The 25,215-nt window shown below is 46.3% G+C and overlaps 1 protein-coding gene across 4 annotated transcripts in view; it reads right to left on the minus strand.

Moving 5' to 3' along the window:
* The window catches only part of Clpb (caseinolytic mitochondrial matrix peptidase chaperone subunit B), a 118,199-nt gene extending 97,991 nt beyond the window's left edge, over positions 1-20,208 (minus strand). For 3 of the 4 annotated variants that reach the window (XM_005074025.4, XM_040757725.1, XM_040757722.1), the window contains exons 1-2: positions 19,626-20,207; positions 16,058-16,109 (exon numbers count right to left, since the gene is read on the minus strand). In XM_005074025.4, coding sequence (XP_005074082.1) covers positions 16,058-16,109; positions 19,626-20,037 — 464 coding nt within the window. In that variant the 5' untranslated portion in view covers positions 20,038-20,207. Of the gene's footprint in view, positions 1-16,057; positions 16,110-19,625 lie in introns of all 4 variants that reach the window. The other variant, XM_040757716.1, reaches the window with a different exon arrangement.
* Between the last annotated feature and the right edge of the window lie 5,007 nt (positions 20,209-25,215).

Here is a 25,215-nt window from a genome sequence, read left to right on the forward strand (position 1 = left end):
TGGGTCATAGGGCATGATGTATATGATATGAATAAACAGTGCCAGCATCCACCAGGATAATGACTGCTCTGTGGACCTTTATACCAGCAGGACAGGGGTGTTCTGTGCAGGCCTCTTCTTGGAACACTTGGCAATATAGGTTTCTTTGTTTTTGTTTGTTCTTTTTGAAACAAGTTTTACTATGTTGCCTTTACCAGCCTTGAACTTGCTAAGCAGTCCAGGTTGGCCTTGACTCATGAACCCCCTATCTCAGCCTCCTGCATGCTGGGATTATAATTCTAAGGAGTAAACAGGATATATTGCTGTTTTTAATTTGTGATGATAAACAATTATGAACTACTTATATATGGGGCTGTCTTTACTGTGAAGAGTTCTGGTTAGTTTTTAGGAGAAGATACTCTTGTGTGTGTATATGTCCTTTAGACTTGCTATCATTTTAGTGAAACAATTTAAGGCCAGTGCAACATGGTAGTACACGCCTCTCATTGGGAGGTAGTAGAATTGCTGCAAGTTCAAGGCCAGCCTGAGATACATAGCAAAACACTGTCTCAAACAATAACAAAAAAACAATACAGGGAAGAGCCAGGAGCCCCATGTCTAGTCTAGTTCTAATCTCTGCCACCTACTAGCCCAACACCCTAAGTAGACATAGCCTCTCACTGAGCTTTAGTGAGTTCAGTGAGGACCTATGGCAGGGAAGGGCTCTGCAAACCCCCTCAGTCACAGAAGGCGAACCGTGGTGTTCTTCGGTGAGACGAGCTCCCAAGCCCAGCTCCTGACTGAGCATCATTCTTTGCATTCTTGAGCCAGGGTGTGGTGGAAGAGAGCAAGGGTCCTGGTGTCTAGATTCAGGCTCTGTATTCACCTGCTGTGAAGGAGAGGATGCTGACTGCTCTCATGCAAGGTGGTTGTCAGGACTGAGAGACGTGCCACACCGTGGGTTTCTGAGGTAGAGCCACAGATAACCTCACCAGCACCACAGCAAACCTAACCACAGACAACTTTCCCTCTTGTGCTGAGTCAGGGATGGGGAGGGCACCGGTCTCCTCTGCGTCCCCCCAGTGCAGAGCAGTCCCCAAAGTTAGGACTTCGCAAACTAGATCTCCCTACTTCATTTTGTTGTTTCACAAGTGAATGCCCAGCAGGCACTCATTTCAAAGTCCTGAGGCAGCTGGGGGTGGGGCGGGGCGATGACTCCTGCAGAGAGTGGCTGAAAAGGCCTCTGAGGCCAGAAAAAGCCACCCTTGCACTCCCCTGCGATTTTCACCAATGGACAAATGCGGCAAGTGAATTAATCTCTTTTAAAAAGAGCAATGCTTGTGACAGAGCACGGTGTCTCCGTAAAGGTTAGGATTCCATCATCCCTGAGATGATGAGTAGAATGCTTAATGCCGGCTGCCAGTCAGGGCAGAGCAGCCCGTGTCGTGCAGGGGAGGGGGTGGGCACAGCAGGCTTTCCTGGGCTCACTCTAGACTTGTGGCCAGCCCTACCTAATGAACTCTCTTGTTTGGCAGGGCAGTGGTGGGTGATACTAACTGGGGATGGCTCAGGGTAGTAGACAGTAGACCACAGTGGGCATCTGGAGTTGAATTCCAGCGCTTGCACAACTCCCGGGGTATAGAAGGTAGAAGAGACTCAGTTCAGATACAGCCGCTGCCACTTACAGAGGAAGGGCCCATAGATAAATGTGCGATTTGGTTTCTCTGTTCCCTCCCAAAACAGCTCCTGCTCTCTATCTTTATATGTTGGACAGTGGACAGAATGTGGGTATGATGGTGTATGACTATAATCAGAAGGCTGAGGCAGGAGGACTGCCGTAAGTTCAAGGCTAGCCAGGGCTATACAACAGGCTCTTGTATACTGCATGTCACACATAGGGTGTCATCAAGAGATACTAAGTCATGATGGTTGAAACACTTGGCACATATATATATATATGGATATATATATAGATAGATATAGATATATATAGATATAATAACACACTGTGCCTATGCCATTAGCATCATTGCCCACTTCACATTAGTGGTAAGTGGAGGGGCAGAGAGAAATGGCTCAGTGGGTAAGGGTCCTTGCTGCCACACCTGATGTCTTAAGTAAATCAGGATGGCATAGGAAAACAGCAAGTGAATGTATCTGTGGATGGAAAATAAACTGCCACTGGGCAGTGGTGGTGCACACCTTTAATTCCAGTACTTGGGAGGCAGAGGCAGGCAGATCTCAGAGTTTGAGGCCAGCCTACTCTACAGAGTAAGTACCAAGACAGCTAGGGCTACACAGAGAAACCCTGTCTCAAAACAAACAAACAAACAAACAGTCTAAAATTCCCAAGCAAGGTCAGTCAGTAGCAGAGCCTAAGAGCCAAGAAGGAAAAAACAAAGTCTCCTCTAGTATCCAGGGATGTAGAAGCCAGCAGGCCAAAGACCAAGAGGTGACCTTTTCACTTCTGCTAGGGAGGGAGAGGAGGCAGGTCAGCTTTCACTTTCTGCTTGGAACACTCCTTACAATGGGAAGTTCTGCTGTTTTCACAGCAGTGAGCACAGTATTACTCTTTTTCCTTAGCCAAATTAGGTTTCATCCTTTCAAGTTTCCCTAAGATGGTTAGTTGCCTCCAAGTCCCCTGTGCTAATCTGCATCAAAACAGTCAGTTGGCTGTCTTGTCTGACTTCCTCAGTCACCAGCACACTCCAGAAATGAACTGTCTTCATCCCCCTCATTCCTGCTCTGGCAGCTGGCACATGGGAGTTCTTTAGTACCTGCAAATACCAATCTGCCACCAATACTTCTGTCTTGTGGTGGAAGACTTGTGGTGTTTAACAGTCCTTTTCAAAGTACTTAGGCTCCTGTGTATAAATACATGGGAGGCATCTCAGACTCAGGAGAAGGTGGGTACATTTGGAGACATGGCCAGGAGGTCTGATGGTCATGGGTTCAAGTCATGACTGTCAGGCACTTGATATGGTGCTTGGGATAAATCTACCTCTGTGGGCCTTATTTTTCTCTACAGAAAAACAGAATTGAAAGAAGTCTCTAAGGTAGCAATCACTGCTCAAGTCTTATCATTTTAAATATGAACAGCATCTGGAGCTGGAGAGATAGCTCAGCTGTTAGAGGCAAATATATGTTGTTTTTGCAGGGGACCTGGGTTTGGTTCCCAGAACCCAAGCGGCTCCAAACCACCCGTAACTCCAGTTCCAGAGAATTCAACATTCTCTTCTGATCTCCACAAACACTGACACACACACAGTGTACATACATGTACACAGGCAAAACAATCACACACATAAAGATAAATGCATCTAAACTATAAAATGAAAACTGAGAAGTGGACTCCTAGCAGACCTGACACTCTAAGACCTCCAAATACAGGCAGTTCAGGAGGCTTGCTGCCGGCAGGAGGAAAGCCGTCCTAGGCAGGCAGAGGCAGGTGGAAGTCATTCTGACTAACAGCTCTTCACAGGGAAAGGAGACACCACTTCACTCTTCTGCCTTTTTCTTTATGACCAATCAATACAAAGCGGCCAGTGAACTTCAATCATGCATTGTTCCAACTGATTTCCGGATCCTTTGCAGGACCTGGCCCTCAGCTGCAGCCGGGGAGGGGCTGAAGAGTGGGGAGCCCTGTCCCACCTGCATCAGAGGCCTGGAAGCACTGAGCCATGCAGACCCAATCATGATCACTATCTGGGCAACAGGACCCTGGTTGGAGCCGCCCAGAAGGCCCTGTTTACAGTAATAACAGCACCAGGCCCTCTGTCTGAGCAGAGACAAGGCGCCTGGGGCTAGAATCCCCAGGCAGCCTCCATCTGTGCCTTATCTCCCAGCCAGAGATGGAGGTGGGGGAGGGCGGCAAGGGCCTGGTGCTCTGCCTGGACAGGCACAGGGCCTCTTTGGCTTCTTTTACATTGGCTATGTGAGCACAAGCCTCTGAAGCTCAGTTAAGGCCCCCTCCTCTAGGGATCCCCCCATGTGCCCCTGCTTCCAGTGCCCATCAATGTGACATGTGGCTAGACTCGGGAATGAACAGCAAGAGAGAACAGAACTGGCATGTGGCTAGCACCCACAACTTAGCTGAAGTGAATTTGCATACTTTATCCCTGGTTCTTTCCTTCTACAGTTAGTTTCAGTGTTTTGGAACCTAATGAATGCCCTGCAGAATCAACAGTTCAATCTTTAAATACACAGATGACCAGGTTCACAAAGCCTCACTTGGAAAAACTCACTCAGAAAGGAGCCTGTCTCTGTCTCTGCCAGGCTGGATGCCCCCATAGGCAGGTCCAGCTAACCTCTCACAACCTTCTTGCTCTTACCTCATCAGCCTGCCAGAGCCACCTAACAAGAGTGCCAATATGACCAAAGGAGATCGTCTATGGGAATGTGCACAAAGTTTCTAAGCAGTAGCTGCTGCTACCATAATTGTTCTACATGTTCAAAGGCAAATGGTGAAGGGGTCGATCCGAATCCTTGACACTCACTCGATAGTCTAACAAAGTAAAGCCAATGCTGGGTGGCCATTCTTTGTCCTATTCTTTTTTTTAAGATTTATTTATTTATATATAGTATTCTGCCCGCTTATATGCAGAAGAGTGAACCATATCTTGTTATGGTTGCTGGGAATTGAACTCAGGACCTCTGGAATAGCAGCCAGTGCTCTTAACCTCTGAGCTTCCTCCTCTTCAGCCCCATTTTGTCCTATTCTTTACAGATAGCTATTATATATTAATGTGCATAGAATTGCTATTGTTAAATTGCTAGACTTAGAAACCAGTTGTAAAACAGCACCAAAAACCCCTTCACAGATCCTTTACATGTATCCACTTTGATTCATTAGGTTCCCAGTTCTAATACATTTTTTTTGTTTTATGAGACAGGGTTTCTCTGTATTGTTTTGGAGGCTATCGGTCCAGCCCAGCCTCGAACTCACAGAGATCCGCCTGCCTCTGCCTACCGAGTGCTGGGATTAAAGGCATGCGCCACCACCGCCCGGCTTCTAATACATTTTATTTCACCACACGAGAATGAATTTCACACATCATGGCCCCTCATCTCCGAATACTTCAGCATGTATTTCTTAGAACAAAGGGCAGACTTCTACAGAACCACTAGCCATAATGGCCAAAGTCAATGTGGCAGAGGATCAACCAAGTACAGACCAAAAATACTCAAAAACAGAAAAAACAAGCACCCCTGAATCTATTTTGAATATATACAGACACTTCTGTTGTAATTATTTCCTAGACAATATAGAGTATGACAACCATTTATGCCAAATCATACATAAGTAATCTGGAGATGATTTAACTAAGCAAGAATATATATATATTTTTTAGGTTCTATGTAAATACTATGACATAATATATAAAGGGCTTTGGCATCTGTAGTTTGGGGGACCCATGGAGGATCCCAGAACCAACTGATGAGAACAGGATGAGCATTTTACTTCATATTTGACCTTATATTCTACTGTGTTCAAATGTCTCCAGTTATCCTAAAAGTTTCCACAGCATCCTAGCCCTGTGATGCAAATGTAAGAAAGACTCCATATAAAGACCAAACCCCGTGTTTCATCTAGAGTAGTTCTTCACCCTTTCAGTGATCTTCATAATACTGTCATTTTTGCACTTTAAGGCCAGTTTCTGTGTTTCCCGCTGAGCTCTGAGTATCTTTTCTACGCTCATTCATCACTGCACAAAGTCTTCCTGGGAACTGACGACTGCAGGACTCTGAGTGGGTGCTCATCCAGGCCTTCAAGGCAGCTGCTGCAGACACATACTTGGCAAACAGCGGGTGCCATGTGAGCGAGGTCAAGGCAACAGTGAGACAGGAATGACTTTCTGGATGCTGAGTTCTTCTGCCAGAAGGGATGGGCAAAAGCAAGGATTCCTCTAATAATCTCCTGGGATCCCTAATACAAACACCTCTGCATTCCCACGGAGATGGAATGAAACATGAAAATACAAGTAAGGGACAGGAGTGGCCCAGGACACCCTCATGTGGCACCTCAGCCCAGGACTATAGCCTGTCAGCAGCTGCCTTAGTGACTACTTGGTCCAGGCAGCTGAGATGTGGAAAAGGGTTATGAGCGCCACCTACTGGCCCAAAAGCAGTATTCTGTGATGCAGCAGAGGGCAGCTGGGCAGCTGGGCAGCTGGCTGCTTGCCAGGAAGTTTGTCACAATTGAGCAGTGAGAAACAGTAGTTGAGTCCAACTCTTCAAACTGGACTGGCAGGCAAATCACTACGGTCAAGCTACATGTAAGTCCACATGAGATTTTCAGTGAGGAACAGACTGGGCAAAGATGACCATAAAACCTGGCCCCACCCACAGGGGAAAGCAAAGGGTCAGCCTTTATGACTCAGCAGAACCCAGGAAGCAGTTTCTCAAAGCCATCCTGTGTGCTGGGATTGAGGGCCTGCAACGGAGCAGACATAGACCTTGCCCATGGGAGAGTGCTCAGTGTGAGCTTGGAGAAGGGTAATGGACAGGCCCTGCAACCCCGAATAATGCATTAACTATCATGGGTCCTTTGAGATGTCTGTACAGGACAGCAACAATAACAACTTGGCTCATCATATCTGGCAAACTCTTGAATGCAGTTTTTGTGTTATCAGTACTGGAGATTGAACTCGCCCGGTAAGCACTCTCTCTCTCTCTCTCTCTCTCTCTCTCTCTCTCTCTCTCTCTCTCTCTCTCTCTCTCTCTCTCTCTCTCTCTCCCTCCCCCCCCTCCTCCCCCTCTGGGGGGGGCACAAATGTGTTAGTGTCTGAGTCCACATGGCCAGAAGAGGGCATCAGATCCCCAAGAAGTGAAGTTACAGGTGGTTGTGAGCTGCCTGATGTGGGTGATGGGAACTAAACCCACATCCTTTCACAAAAGTGGTAGCACTCAATTGTTCAGCCAGGTCCCCAACCCTTTTTAACTTCAAACAGATACCCAAGATGCCTATGAACTCACCCTGTAGCCCAGGTAGGCCTGAATTTGTGATCACCCTGCCTGTGTCCTAGTAGCTAGTATTAAAGGCCCAAATAATGGACTAAAATAATGGAGTTCAATGGCTCATCTTTCTTGTGCTGACTGCTGTGCCTTAGCATTTGACATTTATGATCTCATTTGGTTCTGAGAATTAGACAAGCAAGTCCATATCACACACTTACTTCAGATTCCAAAGCAGTGGGTGGCAGCTTGGAACTGTAGCTCCTTACTCTGCTTCCCAGGGCCTGTTCTTTCTGCACACAAAATGGGACAGCATACCCAGTGTGTGACAGGACCATAAAGGAAAAGCCTTTAGTGAGACCTTATCTATATAGTCTAGACTATACTAGGACTAGTTCCGTTTCTTAGAGGTTTCTCCCCTAACAACAACAACTCTTCCGGTCTCAGCATGAGAGAGCCCCCAGACCACCTGTCTCCTCACTACCACCAATGTCACATATGTAATAAGCAGAGTCTTCAGTGGCTGTACCTTCTTCGCCCCAAACCTAGCTAAACAGACAGACAGATGCAATCAAATGTTTACAGAGTGTAAGCAGTCTAGATCCTCAGCCTGATCAAAACTTAACAGATTATAGGAATCCAGTGATACAAAAGCAAGAAATCTGATGTAGGCTCTGGCCATATTAATAGAAGTATAACATCTCTAACAAGGTTATGACTGCCTTGCCCCTCACAACAACAATACCACGCTGCAATTCAGAGAGGACACCAAATGCTCACAGCCTTTTCATTAGAAAATGGCCAGGATATGTTGACTTGGAACTGTAGCTTAGGGAGCCAGACTTAGGTAGAATGATATGGCCTACAAATATTTGTCTCCTAGTAGCACTATCTCATCATTTAAAGATCTGAACAAGGAAAGGGAGTCTTATGGGTAGTCCTAGTCCTAGAGGGCAGAGCTGGATCCACATGAAGGACTAGCCAGCAGTGGCAGCTCACTGTGTCAAGTGTTATGAGAACGACACTCATTTCATCATGGAAATCATTACTGTGGGAAAAATTATTCAAAGAATAAAGAGGTTAATACAGCTGGAAAAAAATTTAAAAGGACATCGGTTTTATTCATAATAAAATAACTGATGATCATTTTCACATTGTGAAAACATGCCTGTCAACTGATGGATGGATTAATCAAATGTATTTCATGGTATGTGGAATGTTATTCAGTTTTTAAAAGGCAAGAAATATTGACAATGTGCTACAACATGTGTGAATCTTGGAAAGAAGCTAAGCTGAGGAAGTCAGATACAAAACTGGGATCTCATTCGTGTGAAGTGTCCAGAATGGGTAAATCCAGAGACAGGAAACAGACAAGCAGTTGCCCAAGGCTAGGGGGGGAGGAAGGATGGAAATGATTCCTAATGAGATGGGGGGAGCTGGGGTAATGAAATGTTCTGGCATTAGACGATATTAATTGTCTAAGGGGTGAATTTTCTGGTATATGGTTAAATTTAAAAAGAGGGGATAGAGAACGACTAAGTGAATGAGTAGATGCTTGTTGAATCAAAATCTACTTCTCCAGGAGCACAGAGCACCTGAGGCTAAAATCCTGGTTGACTCAGGCTAGGACTGTGACCTAGCACTCACCAGCCAAGGAGGACCTCCTGTCCTGCCTGTTGTATTCCAAGCCCCAACTTCTGGGGAATTCCAGGAGCCTCCTCTAATTGTACTTTACCACCATCCCTGCTCACTGTCCATCTGCAAAGCCTGGTCAAACACACAGCCTTCTCAGGAGGCCAGGGTGCTAACCCCAAACAAAAGGCCATTGAGATGGAAGTTTCAGCCCAGCCTCAGAAAGGATTCTTATGCAGGCTAGCAGGGCCCCCATTCACATGAATGGAGACTCCTGGCCCAGCTGCTGCCCAGGGCTGTGCTCTCCTACTGGGTAGTCTTTGGAGAATAAACAGTACTTTAATCAAGTAATCAATCAACGGGCCAGACTCTCTCTATACTCTGTTCCTTCGGAGTGCTCAGACAGCCTCATGTGACTTGCTAAGGTGGAGGCAGGAGAAGCAGGTAGTATCTAGTGTATTCAGATAGGGTTCACAGCCAGGTGAAGAGAAATACATGAAGTAACTGGGGAAAAAATGCGAGGTGAACCACTCAGCCTTTAAGAGCCATATACTTTGGAAAGAAAGATAGCACTCAATATGAGCCGCTGAGGAAAAAAAGCGCACGCTGTGGATGTATGTAGCCTTGGCATAAATCAGTGTACACTGGCTGGGAGGCAACCAGCAGGACTGAGTCTGTGTACGCATTGAGTTTTCTCATCGTAAGGGACACACACTGTATTTACTGTCTGCCTGCCAGAGTTCACAGCCAAGGAAGCATTTGAGGAGTGCATGGCCAGAATCTAGACAGGCAGGAGAGCTAGAGAAGACTGCAAACCTTGGGGCAGTTTATCCTTAGGAACCCGTGGGTTCCAAATAAGCTTGGCATAAATGACTGTCCCTGTGGTCAGCTTCCTAAGAGGAAATGGGAGGCCAGGCCAACCTTTCTTTGGCTTTTAGCCTCACAGACCCCTGTCTGTCAGACAAGAATAAGGGCTACTTCCCAAGTGGGCAGCTGTGTGAGATTTCCTTAAGAAGCCTGAACTTCTGTGCCATTATCTGTGAAGGGGGCTGTGTTACTGGCAAGGTTGTGACATGTTAATGTCACACAGCTGGTTAGTAAGTATGACAAAAGCAGACCCCAGGCCTTCTAATTCTGTAACATTACTTTGCCTTTCAAAGTCCTAGCATTCAGGACATCTGTGAGGATTACATTTAAAAACCTGGAATCCTCAGGAAGCACAAACTATCAAATTACAGAAAGTGATGTTGTTCAGGCCTTGACCTCTGCTGGTCTGGGATACAGATTTTGTTTCAATCCACTGCAAGCCACAAAGACATTTACATATTTACCAATTAAGAGAGCTGAATGTTTTGGTAGCTCTGATGCCATCATTAATATCTTCCCATCCAGCCAAAAAGATACAGCGATCGATACACAGACAGCCTCTCCAAGGCCCAGAGACAGCCAAATGTATTTACCAGGCAGGACTTACATTAATTAGATAAAATCCCCAGATCAATTCTTAGAACATTCACCTATGTTGTAGCTAAACACATTCGGGACACCTTGATCCTGGCACACAGACAGCAAATGCCTGGAGCTGGGGCATCAGGGGACAAGAGCCAAACCAACCATCAGTGCAGAGCTAGAATAAATGTGTTTACCCTCAACAAAGTTCAACCTGTTTTCTCTCCTGAACTGTCAATTTTTTTTCCAAAGCCACTTAGTAAACCAGTTTAATCCTTTATTTTCTTTCTTTCCTTCTTCCTTCCTTCCTTCCTTTCTTCTTCTTCTTTTTTTTTTTTTTTTTTTTTTTTGGTGTGTTTTGAGACACGGTTTCTCTGTATTATTTTAGAGGCTGTCCTGGAACTTGCTCTGTAGTCCAGGCTGGCCTTGAACTCACAGAGATCTGCCTGCCTCTGTCTCCTGAGTGCTGGGATTAAAAGCATGTGCCACCAACGCCCGGCTTAATCCTTTATTTTCTAAAACCATCAAATCAGAAACCAAAACAGTATGTCAAAAGAATTTCCAGATAATTGACAAATCTAGCATGTTTACTAATTAGTTAGACAAAGTCGGGAATTCTACATCAATTGGGCTGGCCTTGAACTCAAAGAGATCTACCTGACTCTTCCTCCCATATACAGGGAATTACAGGCATGCACCAGCACATCTGGTTAAGTCCAGTATGTTTTGGGACTGGAGAGATTACTTGGTGGTTAAGAGCAGATGTGGCTCTTGAGTTCAGTGTCCAGAACCCATTCCAAGTGGTTCAAAATAGGAACTCCAGCGCCAGGGGATCCAACACCTCTGGTTTCCACATCTACACATAATTAAAATTCATAAAAATAAACCTAGCAAACAAATAAACAAACAAAAAAGGGCCAGTGTAGTAGTGCACGCATTTAATCCCAGCACTCGGGAGACAGAGGCAGGTGGATCTCTGTGAGTTTGAGGTCTACAGAGCGAGTTCCAGGACAGCCTCCAAAAAACAATACAGAAAATCTGTCTCGAAAAAACCAAAAACCAAAAGCCGGAAAAAAAAAAAAAAAAGGCCAGCCTGGTCTACAGAGTGAGTGCTAGGACAAACAGACTACATAGTGGAGACTGTCTTGAAAAACACACACACACACACACACACACACACACACACACACACACACACACTCAATTCCTCCAAATCCTCTTTTCAGCATATGGCAACAGTATCTACACATGAGCTCCAACCAGAAAAGTGGAAATTCACTAGCATTTCCTTTCTGAATTAAACACACCTAGTCCTCTTCATTCACTCAGCATTTATCTGTTGAATATTTACTGTGTATCAGACTCTGAATCAGGCATGAGCACTAGTCTAACCCTTACAGGCTAGTCCAGCTAACTCTCCCCATTTGTGCTACTAACATCTTAGCTCAATCCCCACACATCATCAGTTTCGACTTTTCAGTTGCCTTTCTTTCTTTCTTTCTTTCTTTCTTTCTTTCTTTCTTTCTTTCTTTCTTTTTTTGGTGCAGGGATTGAACTCAGTTTACAGAAGCTAGGCAAGTGCTCTGCCAATAACCTATATTTAGTTTACAGCCATGTTTTGTTAGTCTTCCCATACTACTATAGCTGTTAACCAACATGTTTTCCACTAAGCACTAAAAACTTTAAAAATTATAATCTACAAACATGTCTGTTTGCATTTCTGCCTGTATATACACACTGGCTTTAAAAAGTCCAATGTGGTATGGTCCTTCCTTAGAGCTATCCAGTGTCATTTCACACCAGACATCCTTGCTCTCTAGAGCCCAGCCACAGTCACTGTTTCTCCCTCTCAACACAGGGTCATCACACTGTAGTTCAGGCTGGTCTCAATTAGAGCTCTGGGATTACAATACCATACCCAGCTCCACATCTTTTCCATCAAAAGAAGGAGTCGTGCCTGTGTGTGTCAAACAAAGAACCCAGCAAATGGCAAGGACTCAGAAATTGTCAAATGAACATAGGAACTGTGAGAAGAAAGAGCAGCCAGCCATTAGAGGTCCAAAGCTTTTGCTAGCAGGCTGTCTTCATCTGAGACTGTCTGGCTGATGAATGACTAAATGGGGGTACATTAACAAGGCTGGGCTCTCAGTCAGTGAAGTGAAAAGACAGGCAGGATGCCATCTCTCAGCAGCGTGATCTGAAGGAAACACGATCCCCATAGAGAACAGGTTTCTCAATCCTGTCCCTAGCCTGACAGGCCCCACATGGCTCTGCCTGAGCCCAGACAGATGTGCAGCAGTCTGTCCAGTGCCCTTGGTCTTGGGTGAGTGGCTCAGTGTAGAAACCAGGCTCAGAGTGGGGCTGGGCTGGGGGGGGGGAGAGGTCACCTGCTCTCACAGCTGCCAAGCAGGGCTGGGGCCAGCCTTCTGCTTGAGTTGGGTAACCTTACAAAGTTAAGTGCTTCAAGAAGAAGGGAAGGAAAGAGGAAGAGCCCAGCTCCTTTCGTGTCAGTGGGAGACTGGAACAGACAGGCCTCTGGACTGCCTGCTTCTGTGGTATTCAAGTCAGTCTCATTGTGCTCTGGGGAACAGGAATAGGTAAGAGAGAGGGACAGCAGACTGTCCTTGCCCCCGGGGAGGCATACAATTGAATGACTCAAGGAGAAGGGTAATTCACAAACTTCTTTTGTTGTTTTGGTGTTCAGTTTGCTTTTGTTGTTTTATTTTGTTTTGAGATGGTCTTCCTCACCTCTAACTCACTGAGGAGTATAGGCTGGTCTTGACCCGGAGAGTTTCCTGCCTCATCCTAAATGCTAGGATTACAGGCTTGAGCCAGTATAACCAGCTCAAACTCCTTAACACAAAGAATAACAGGAAGCCAGTGAGATGGTTCAGCAGGTAAAAAGTGTCTGCCACCAAGTCTGAGGACCTGCACTTAATCCCTGACACACATGGAGAAGAACTAACTCCCACTGGTAATCTACCCTCTACATATATGCTGCGGCACCAGTGACCCAAACACATGCACACAAAATTAATACATAAAATGTAGAAAGAAAGGATAATGTGTGGCAAATGGTAGTTCCTGGCTTGTCTTTTTGATAAAGCAGCCCCCTATACACAATTAGCCAGATTCTCATAAAGCAGTAAACAGTACCACAGTCCAGAGCTGGCAGGTATTTAGTTGTCATTACAAAAACATGTATTTAGGGACTGGAGAGATAACTCAGTGTTGAAAAGCACAATGCTGTTCTTCAGGTTGTTCACAACTGTCTGTAGCTCCAGCATCAGGGGATCTGACACTCTCTTCTGGCTTCCTTATAGTAAGGCTCTAGAAAGCAAGGCAGTATCTGGGGTGTGTCTGGGGCTTCTGTGAGCACCCCCACACACTGGGGTCTACCCTTCTTCCCCTTCACACACACATAATGTAAAAAGATCTTAAAACTACAAATGTATTTAACAGTGTATGTGCACATATAATTCCAGTACTAGGGAAGCAGGGGCAGAAGGAAGAAAGGAGGGAGGGAGGAGGGAAGGAGGAAATGTATTTGCAGGCATAGTAGTGCCTGGGTATAATCACACACTTGGGAGGCTAAGACAGGAAGATCGTGAGTTTTAGATCCCTTTCTGGACCAAATAGCAAGAAATATCTCAAAAACAAAAAACCAAACCCCCAAACCAGACAACAACAACAAACCCCAGCTGGTAGGTGCCATTCCAGCATGCACAGTCCTAGGTTCAACCCTCAGCACCACATAAAATCTATCATGGTGGTACACACTTGGGACCACATCATTCAGAAGGTAGAGGCAGAAGGATCAGAAGTTAAAGGTCATCCTTGGCTATATGGTGAGTTTGAGGCCAACCTGTATACATGAAACCTTGCCTCAAAAAACTAAAACTAAAAAAACTCATAAATTTCAGAGCCCAAATTATCAACCCTTGGAGTGGGTCTTGCTAAAATAAGGTAAAGTCAGCCTCCTCAGCTCAGCAAACCTGCTGCCTACACTGGGCTTGGGGGGTGGGAAGTTGCAATTACCAACAGGTGATTCCGGGGTCAGTAAGTCAGCTTCTACTCCTTGCTTCCCTGTAATAAGGCTCTAGAAGCAAGGCACGTGTCTGGGGCATGAAGCCGCCGCATGCAGCTGCAGTTATGAATGGCCCTTATAACAACAAGATGACATCTGTGCTTGGTTTTTAAGATGCATCATCACATGTTTATTAAACTATTGCTCCATCAAATTTATTTGGCTACAAAACAACTCCCAGCCCATACTTCCAAAAGTGGTTTATTAAAAACTAAGCCGTGAACATTAATACTCAAAAGCACCCTTGAGAATCAATAATAATGCCGCAGATAAAATGAAAGGGAATCAAAGCAGTAAGTCTTGGTGGAGCCGTGGCTGCCTTTTCATACTTTCTTATATGTTCAAGCATTATGAGTGGGGAAGGGCACAAAGGGTATGCAGGGATAACTACCCCAAACACTGAATTCCTATCTAAAATGTGAACACAACACCAGGCATGGTTGCCTACACCTACAATCCCAGCACTTAGGAGGCCGAGGCAAGAGGACTGAAAGTTCAAAGCCAACCTGGGTTATACAAAAAAATCTAGTCTCAAAAAACTATGGAGCTGGTGAGATGACTCCAAGGTTCAGAGCACTGGCTGCTCTTTCAAGGGACCTGAGTTCCATTCCCAGCACCCACACGTCAGCTCCCAACCCCTTGTGACTCCAGTTCTAGAGGACCCAATGCCCTGTTCTTGCCAAGAGCACTGCATGGACATGATACACAGAAATACCTGTGGGCAGGGTGCCAATACACATAAAATGAAAATAAAATTGGTGGCACATGCCTTTAATCCTGATTCTGGAAGGCAAAGGCAGGAAGAGCTCTGCGAGTTTGAGATTAGCCTGCTCTACAAAGTGAGTTCCAGGACAGTAAGGATTACAGAGACAGAGAGAAAATGTCTCAAAATTAAATCAATCAATCAGTCAATAAATGCATAATAAGTAAAAATGAAACCTTTAAAAAATAACTAAAAAAGAAAATAAAACTAAGGGCTAGAGAAGGAGCTCATTAGTAGAGCCAAGTATGTATAAGACCTGTTTAGATCCAGTGTGGCAAAAAAAAAAAAAAAACAAAACCAAAACACACACACACACACACACACACACACACACACACACACACACACACACACACAGGGGTGGGGGGGAGATGGCTCAGCAGTTAACAGCACCAGCTGCTCTTCCAGAGGACCAGGGATCAATTCCCAGCCCTCACATGGCAGCTTACTGTCCGTATCTCCAGTTCCAGTCACTTGTCTTAACTTCAGTTCCACCAATGCACATAAAATTAAGTTAAATAAGTTATTTAAAAAGATAGAGGTAAGAAAGGAGAGGGTCCCACAGTCACTTAGATGTAGTTGAAGTGCAACAGGGCTGTCTCTAAACAACAGCCCATAACTGATGCTCTAGCTGGGCCCCACCATCAGCATCTATCTATCTTACATGGACACTCTGCCCTGCCCATGCTACTAGCTCAAGGTTACCCAACTCAAAATTAACCTCCCTCCTTTGAGAAGCACAGGAGACCGAGGTGAGCCAATCAAGCTGAAGAACTATGGCCTGCCTCTGTCGGAGTCCAGCATGTCTCAGATCTGTAAGCAAGCCTTCTTAGTCACATAGGACCCTCGGGCACAAAGAGCTCCTAAACCCCAAACTTCTTTCTCCAAGGGTGCTCACCTACACCAGGTCCAGGCAGCAAACATTAATGCATGGTCACTTCCACAGAGGAACAAGAACTGGAAGATCCACAGGTCCACACACTCCAAGTCAGTATCACCGAACACTTAGGGATGTCTGGGGGCCCTCATCCATACCTAAAATAGTGAAGTCTAATCTGGGCCAGGGGAGCCTGTGACTGTGGCTACAAGGAACCCTTGGGAAACAAGTCCAGGGCAGGGAGAGATTCTCTAAGGCAGAGTCAACACACTGTACTCAGCCTTTCTGGGTAAGACAGCAAGGCCCAGACACTCACCTTCGGACTTCCTGCACATTGTTGGCACGGGCAGCTTCCATCAGAGCTGCATCTGAAAAGAGATGGAGTTCTGGTCAGACTCCTGGCCAGGACCTACTTCTCAGAGCTGAGAGAAGGCCCAGTAAGTCAGTGAAAGTCCCTCAAAGTGAAAGGCTGGCATGAGAAGACCAACCAAACCCCGTCCCCAGGTAAAATCCACCCCCCTTCTGCTCTGGGGATGCAGGCAGATGCTGTGCTAATTACCCCACCATTCCCAAGCACTAAGGCTCAGGTATGTGGGTCTCGGTAAGAATGGAAAGAACCTCAATCAGAAGTCATGGACACTGGGACCCAACCCACTCAGCTGTTATCTGTGTGGCTGCTGCAGCCCTTCCTCCTCAACCAACTTCGGCAGACAGTAGTTCTCGCCAGGCTTACAAGAACATGGAGGATATACAAAAAAAAAAAAAAAAGAAAAAAAAAAAAAAAGAAAAAGTCTTCAAAATCCGAGGTACAAGCCCAGAGAAAGGAGACTCACAGTTCAATCAGATCCCTGAGGACTCAGGCCTAGCTGAAGCCTGGCCTGGTTGTTGGCACCACCTTGTGGCCACTTGGAAAAATTCACAAGTCAACAGCAAAGGCATAGCTGGCACCCTCTGTGCCCATCCTGGTTCTGGACTATACTGCTGGCCACTAGGATGACTTCTCCCCAGCCCTCGGCATTCAGTAGCCATGAGACTCACTAGGTAAATTTAGGATTAGTCACTGGAGTCAGAGGCAAGCTGAGCCCAGCCCCAGCCCCAGCACTAATGATTACTTGTGTGACCTGTCCAACTCATCTGAACTCCTGAGCTGCAGCTTATGTGAAGAGGGATCAGACACCAGTCACATCACCTGAATTAACCAGTTTTTGTTTTTTATTTTTTGAGAGATGGTTTCTTTTTGTAGACTGACTGTCCTTGAACTCTGTGGACTAGGCTGGCCTCGAACTCACAGAGATCTGACTGCCTCTGCCTCCTGAGTGCTAGGATTAAAGGTGTGCAGCACCATGTCCAGTGATACCAGTTCTTTTCAGCACGTGGGCCTCCACTCCAGCTAACCTATGACTAGGTCTGTGACTAGAGCCAGGTCTGCCCTACTTTCCTTAGGTATTCCGTTTTTCAGTTAGTTTGTTTTCTGAGATAAGATCTCACTATGTAGCCCAGGCTGTCCTGGAACTCAGAGAGATCCACCTGCCTCAGTCTCCAGTGCTGGAATTAAAGGTATGTGCCATCATGCCTAGCTCTTAAGGATTGTTCTCATCCACACACCTAATTGTGCCCAATCTCCAGCTGGGAGAGGAACACCATTTCTTATAGATACTTATCAACTCTCCTTCTTTCTCCAAAGTCACCAAGGGAGGGAGGAATGAGCTGAGATTTAGCCTGGGACATTCTGGGTTCACAAACTTTCCTTGGCTTTCCACCACCTACAGCAGAATTCATCAGAACTCTGAACTGAGGGACTCTGCTCAAAATCCCTACCAGGCAAGTCGGAAGGGGAACTGGCCATAGTTTGAGTCTTTTTTTTTTTTTTTTTTTGGTTTTTACAAGACAGGATTTCTCTGTATTGTTTTGGAGGCTGTCGGTCCAGCCCGGCCTCGAACTCACAGAGATCCGCCTGCCTCTGCCTCCCGAGTGCTGGGATTAAAGGCGTGCACCACCACCTAGTTTGAGTCATTTTTAAAAGTAGATATCACTGAAATCACATACCATACAGTCCAGTCTAAGGTCCCCAGTAACCTCGAGGGCCAGATTTCAGACACCTGTCTCCTGTTCTTCCAAACACAATGGCTGCTGGGCAATCTTTGGCCATGAGCCTTCATGGCTCTTTACTGCGTACAGAATTCCAAACACCCCTGCCTGGCGCACAGGGTCCATCTCATCTTCTCTTGCCTCATTCCAAAGACCTTGTCTTCCGCCCTCACCCACCCAACTGCTAGCCTCTCCACACCAGGTATGGACCACAATCCAACCCAAGACACATTTGTTAATGATTCTCCTTCCATGATCCACACACTTGTGGACAGACGTTTAGTGTTAGGGAAATACTAATAAAATAAAGGTAAGAAAGATGCAGGCCGGGGCTGGAGAGATGGCTCAGAGGTTAAGAGCACTGACTGCTCTTCCAGAGGTCCTGAGTTCAATTCCCAGCAACCACATGGTGGCTCACAACCATCCATAATGAGATCTGGTGCCCTCTTCTGGCTTGCAGACATACATGGAGGCAGGATGTTGTATTCATAATAAATAAATAAATCTTAAAAAAAAAAAGATGCAGGCCTGGCTGTCATGGGATGCACAAGGTCACTGCCCCACCCCCCACACAAACTTGTATTTCCTGTGTTATCCTTTAGATTTCAAGTTCAAACTCCCCATCTTCTAAGGACTTCCAGTCCTCCAGGAAGGCTATGCTGACCCCACTAGCTCTCTGATCCTCTGTAATGCTCAACTGCCTTAACTGGCTGGGTTTTAAGCTGGGACTTTTTGAACACCTAGCTCCAAGCTAAGCAGAGAGAACAACACCTCCACGCACATACAAGCTGCAAATCATATCATCGCTGCATGTTTAAGCTATAAGGGCCCTATTTCAGTACCCTCGTCAGTAGGAAGGAAACCGAGGACCAGCGAAGAAGAGCCCAGCTTCACAAACTGAGCAAGACGGTACAAAACAAGACCCTTGGTGCTGTCATTTCTCATCCAAAGCCCTTTCTTTGGCCACATCCTACTGAACAAGCCAATGGAAGCGAAGGCAGCATCCAATCTTGTTCACCAATTTCAGAGTTTCGGGTGTATCAAACCCACCAGAGCCACACTTTAACAAGTTCCTCACCAGAAACTGAGAACCTGAGAGGTTGGGCTCAGCCAGGCCACCCCTCCAGGTAAAATGCCAATCAGTGTTAGCTACCTCCACCTCCTATCCTAGCCCTCCTCCTGCTCTAAGTCTCCAGAGAGCTACCTTCCTGCTGCCAACTCCGTCCCCCGAGGCTCCACCCCCCACAACGTCCGGCTCACTTTAAGCGTGACACTGAGCGTAGCAAACACTAAGGAACTGCTGAACACACTCTGAACTCTGAGAGATCAAAAGGCCAGTCTTAGAGAACTGAGAAACTGCCTTCACGACACAGCGGGGAAACTAAGACCAGAGAGGAGCGTGGGACCAGAACCAAGTGTCCTTCCTCGGGCCTTTGTATGCAGGCAAACATGCAGAGATTGTTCATAAAGCTGCTGGGGATTTCTGGAGACCTCTTCAAAGACTAATGGGCCAGATATAATACTGGCATATAAAAGCACCAGCTGTAATTAGTCACTTCAATGTCCCCATTATACAGATACACAAACTGATGCCCGAAGAGGGGACTAGACCTACAATGGAAAATTCCGAGAAGGGAGCTTTCCAAGGCAACATTTTGCTCAGGCAGCAGACGGTACCTGGGTGTCTCCACGGGTAAGGTTATGCGGGTCTAAATTTACAAACACCTTCAACCCTCCAAAGGAGTCAGGACCTACCCCCCACACCTCCCTTGAACCCAGACTGGCCCCGTAATCACCCTTGTTGGAAGGACTCTTGCTGTAGCAATGAACCACCAGCGCCGTGGCCAAGGCCCACATGCCCAGTCCTGCCTTGTTGGGGACCCCATTCCAGCTGTCCCAGCTGTCCTGTCCCGGGAGTGTTTCTTCGGGGCTAGGGCCGCGTCCCCCCGAGGCAACAGCGAGGCATGAGATCTCGGTGCGTTCTCCGCGGCGCCCCCCGGTGGCTGCCCCCCGTCCAGGGACCACGACACACGATGCTCCAGGGCGCACCCAGGCGGCAGCTCTCAGCCGCTGCGGCTCTCCGCGGTCTCCGACGGTAGCGCTCCGGCCGTGAGCGCTTCCCCGGCTTTGGAGCGAGGGAGACTTGAGCAGCCCTAGGAAGAGCCGCGGTGCCGGCGCGGTTCTCCTCATCACCGCGGACAACATCATGACACCTGCTTCTATAATCCCCTGGTGCCGGCCCCTGTGCTAGCCACGATCAACATGGCTGCCGCGGCGCGTTCGAAGACGCCGCTTATGGGGTGGGACTGCGCACTACCTCTCGGGAGTGGTAGTCCACGGCCCCAGATCTTCCCCTAACTGGAGACTGAACAGACTACATTTCCCTAAGGGCTGTGGGATGACGTCATAATGGCCGCTGACTGAGCGGCGTTACGAGAATGTTGGGAAATGAAGTTCGGGGAGAGGGGGCGGGGCTAAAGGAAAACTCTGCTGGGGCGTGGCTATTAGAATTCAAGGTTCCAGAGCCAGGTGTGTGTGTTGACACAGAATTTTGATCCCTATTTTTGGAAGGTGGGAATGGAAGTTCAAGGTCATCTTGAACATCCCCGGATGTGTTAAATATCAAAACAAGACGTATCGTAATCCTACAACCAGTTCCCTAGTTGAAACACAAAGACTCCGGTGCGTCTTTGTTGTACCTGGTGGCTCTCTTGAACATGAAGTCGCAGAGTCCCCATTGTCTGAATGTCCCCTCCCTCCTTTAGCGGTGCCTTGCAGTGTTCTACTAGGCTCTGGGCTCACGCTTCCTCTTCACAGCACAGCGTTCTAGTGCTGTGGTGTAGAGTTTTGTGAACAACACTTCCATCATGGAGTTAGCTGTGCCTCTTAAGGTCTGGAGGCCTGTTACAATAGTTCTATATACTTGCGTGTAAAAATATCTCATGCGCTGGGCGTTGGTGGCGCACGCCTTTATTCCCAGCACTCGGGAAGCAGAGGCAGGCGGATCTCTGTGAGTTCAAGGCCAGCCTGGTCTACAGAGCGAGTGCCAGGACAGCCTCCAAAACTACATAGAGAAAACCTGTCTCGAAAAACCAAAAAAAAAAAAAAAAAAAATCTCATGCGTGTAAAATAACCACGTGACAAGCTTGTGAAGAAAAAGACACTCGCAGGTGAGAGTGTACAAGGCAGAAACTCAGTGTAGGCTAACTTACCATAGCAAAACATTGGAATTTAAGTTATAATTGCATTAGTACCCCAATAAAATAACCAAACTGTTGTTTGCTTGGTTTGGTTTTTTGAGACAGGGTTTCTCTGTGTAACCCTGGCTGTCCTGAAACTCTCTCTGTAGACCAGGCTGACCTTGAACTCAGAGACCTGCCTACCTCTACCTCCTGGGTACTGACTGGGACTAAAGGCCTGTGCCATCACCTCCCCGCTTGATTTTTTTTTTTGAGGGTGTGTGTGGCATTTCTGTGTAGCCCAGATTGACCTTGCACTTTCTATATAGTTGAGAATGACCTTGAACTCCTGATGTACCAACCTCTATAGACCTCACAAATGTTAGGATTACCCTATGCCTGATAAAAATAGTTGCCCTTGTGATGGCGCAGAGTAGCTGGGCATCAAGATGACAAGCAGAAAGAAAGGAGCGTTTAATTGCTCCAATGAAGGTGAAGCACTTACTCTGATTCTATTGTCCATCCTCTCTAACAGGCTATGTTGTTTCTTTGTGAATGTTTACTGTTGATATTTCACATCCCAGGGGAAACGCTTTCAGTAGCATCCAAACTGGCAAATCATTTTTTCCTTGCGTAGAAACACTGACATCTTGTGGACTTCTATGTTAATGCAGCTGAAAGGCTCAAAAATGAGAATTTTGTACACTCTGCTCCACACCTCTCAATAAATACGCACTGAGCACCCATCTTGGACTTTTGCCTACCTTTAAAACTTACAAAGTGTTTCAGGGTGTGGTGGCACATGCCTTTAATCCCAGCACTCTGAAGGCAGAGGCAGGGGGATCTCTGAGTTTGAGGCCAGCCTGGTCTACAAAGTGAGTAAAAATATCTATAGGAAAACCTGGGCTATGTAGGGAGACCTGGTCTCAAAACAAACAAACCAAACTCACAAAGTTTTGACAATATTCAGCCTCGTTTATTAGGCCCCGAGAGCATGGGAATACTGAAGCTGTGGTCATGAATAAGACATGGAGTGGTCTGCCGTGCAACCCTGCAGTCAACAGGCAAGGTTAGAACAGAGTGCTGAGTCACCATGGAGACCCCAGAGGTTGGGTGGTCCGGGAAGGAAGTACCCTTTACCAGTTCTGTTGTCTGGAGAGCCACGAGGGTTCCTTGAGCCCCGAGTGTGAAGTAGAGAGGTCACAGGTGAGAAAAGACGTTCAGCTCAGCAGGTGAGGCAGTTTACCGGGTTGTTCTTGTTAATTTCCTGGTAATGGACTTCCGGCATTGAACCCAAGGCTAATCTGAACCCAGTGCCTCCCCTGGGTCTCTCCATGAAGATATTGTTCTGTTCTCTGGGCCTGTGCCTGCTGCACAGTAAATCAACAACAAGCAAGAGGGCTCAGTGAGTAAAAGCACTTGCCTGAGTTCAATCTCGGAAACCTTGATAGAAAGAACTGATTCTTGATAGTTGACCTCTGACCTACTCTTACGAGGGCGGTGACATGGATATCTCTCTTTGTTTCTCTCTCACACACTAATAGTATGTTAAGAAAGAAAGAAAGGAAGGAAGGAAGAAAGAAACACAAGGGAGAGAGAATTTGTTTGGACTGGGTTTTAGAGGATTCAGTCCTTGATTACTTGGGCAGAAACTTCGCAGTAGCAGGGTGTATGTTAGAGGAACACTTTTGCCTGAGGGCAGACAAAAAGCAGAGAAAGGGGACTATTAGAACAGATCAGGGCGTGCCCACACTCTGCTGCCTCCTCTAACCAGGGATCCTGGCTTCCACCATCATTCCATCAAGGGGCTAATCCCTTTATTGGGTCAGAGTCTTCAGGATCTAATCACTTCTGAAAATACCTGTAAAGTGGGATTTACTAATCTAAGCCCTTAGTCCAGTCTACAAATATCACTGACTTCAACATCTGGGCAGATAAGAGGGAAAAAGCAGGATTGGGGAAGGGAAGAAAATGGATGACGTAGCAGACCTGGTCATGCCTTCACCCAGAACTGTAAGAGTGGTCCAGGTCAGACTGAAATGATGTAGCCTTTGGATGCTCTGCCCAATCTCCCTTCTCTCCCACTTAGCTCAATCACCAGCAAGTGGTATTTATTTTGTCACTGTACTATACTTGATGACTGTGGGCAGCAAGTCCTTGATCAGGAGGATCTGAGCAGTGTATCACCATGACTACCAAAACCCTGCACACTGTCCTTCATTGATCAATTGTCCAGTGAACTCTGTGCTGGCTAATGTGCTGGTTGCTGGGAGACAGGAACAGATACAGGGATGGATGAAGGAGATCTTGCCCTCCAGATTAGTCTAGAGGGTAGCCACAAGATTAGAGAGTAGGGAGGTGTGTGCAGAGGATGGTGAGAAGCCTAGACAGGGTTACTGCTCTAGTGTGGGCCGCCTTTACCAGGTGTTTCATTGTAGTTGAGCTTTAAAAAAGAAATGTTTCACATCTGGTCTCCCAATTCTTGCTTTCTTATTCCTCACTCCACCCCCTTTCCATTCTACTGAATTTTTTCCTTGTGTAAGTGGCTCCCTGTCACTTTCCATCCACAGTGACACTCTGGGTATATCTTGTCATCCTGTTACATTTTGTTATTTCCCTTAGTCTATGTGCTGGAATTCTTCTTCTTTTTTAATACTATGCCTGCCCTTTTATTACCTCATCTGTATGCGCCTCTAATAAGTCACATGGCTAATGGCAGAGTTCTGTTTTCCTCCTACAATTCTCCTTTTAGTCTAAAAGGGATATTTAAACTTAAAACAACTAACTTGTGTCAATGAACAAAATATATCAAACATCTATCCCATCTAAATCTAAATTTATCTGAAAGAAACACCCAAGTCTGAACACCTTGAGGTATCTAGAAGACCTTGGGTTCAAGACAAGTGAAAGTCTCTGTTAACCAGCTTGTGACTACACAGGGGTTTGGGGACCAGAGTGCAGTCCCAAGCCTTTCTCAGGGTGAGCTTTCAATCATAAAAACCACATTCCAGGTCGACACACCTCAGTTAGCAAGAAGTCTCAGCCAGAAGCAGAACCACAAAAGTAATAAAGCAAGGTTAGTTCATCTGGGGAGTTTCCAAGAACTATGGACTCTGATGGGTTAGGTCTTCACTCTCATTTTGACAGATGTTGCTGTCTAGCTGCTGAGTTCTACAGCCTGAATGGTATTTCCATCATGGTGTCTGTTGTGCTAAGGCCTAGGGGCCTGTTACAAGCCCACAGATCTAAGAGGGTAGACACGGGGGTCTTTAAAGCAGGGAGGGGAGCTAGCCAGATGACTTTGATTTAGAAATGACTTTGGCTTTTTCACACAGGGTCTTGTTCTGTAGGCTTGGCTAGCCTGGTAACCATGATGTAGTCCAAAACTGCTGCCAGTACTTCTTGATTCATACATGTAGATGTGTAAGGAAGGAGTTATTAGGAGAAAAAACTTTTGTATGACTACATTAACTACATTAGTTCTTTTTCTTAAGGATTTATTTATTTTCATGAATAGAATGGTTTTGCCTGCATAATGGTATGTCTTTGCACAAGTATGTGAAGTACTTGTAGAGACCAGCAGAGGGCATCAGATCCTTTGGAATGAGTTACAAAGGTTGTGAAGCACCAAATGAGTGTTGGGAATCAAACCATGGGTCTTGTGGAAAAGCAGCAAGTGCCCTTAACTACTGGAGCAGCTCTCTATTCAAGGTGCACTTGGGTTTTCTTTTGTTGTTGTTGTTGTTGTTATTGTTGTTTTGTTTTGTCTTGTTTTATTTTGTTTTGAGATAGCATCTCTCTATGTAGCCCTGGCTGTCCTGGAACTCACTACATAAGACAGGACTGGCCTTGAACTCACGGAAATTCATCTGCCTCTGTCTTCCAAGTGCTGAGTCCCAGTGTACTAGTTCTTTCATTTAAGGAGATCTAAAGAAAGTAGGAGCAGCTGAGCAGTCACTTTTGTTGCTCCTGTTTTCTTCAGTGTTGGACATTGGCCCAGGGACTCACACACACAGTAAGTGCTCTGACACAGAGCTGAATCTCCAGCCCTCCGTCACTATTAATGGAGGAAAAATAATAGCTTGACATAAGAGTATACATCCCCCTTTAATCCCAGCACTTGGGAGGCAGAGGCAGGTGGATCTCTGTGAGTTCGAGGCCAGCCTGGTCTACAAGAGCTAGTTCCAGGACAGCCTCCAAAGCCACA

This window comes from Mesocricetus auratus, unplaced genomic scaffold (assembly GCF_017639785.1).
Source record: "Mesocricetus auratus isolate SY011 unplaced genomic scaffold, BCM_Maur_2.0 Super-Scaffold_4256, whole genome shotgun sequence".
NCBI classification, from domain to species: domain Eukaryota; kingdom Metazoa; phylum Chordata; class Mammalia; order Rodentia; family Cricetidae; genus Mesocricetus; species Mesocricetus auratus.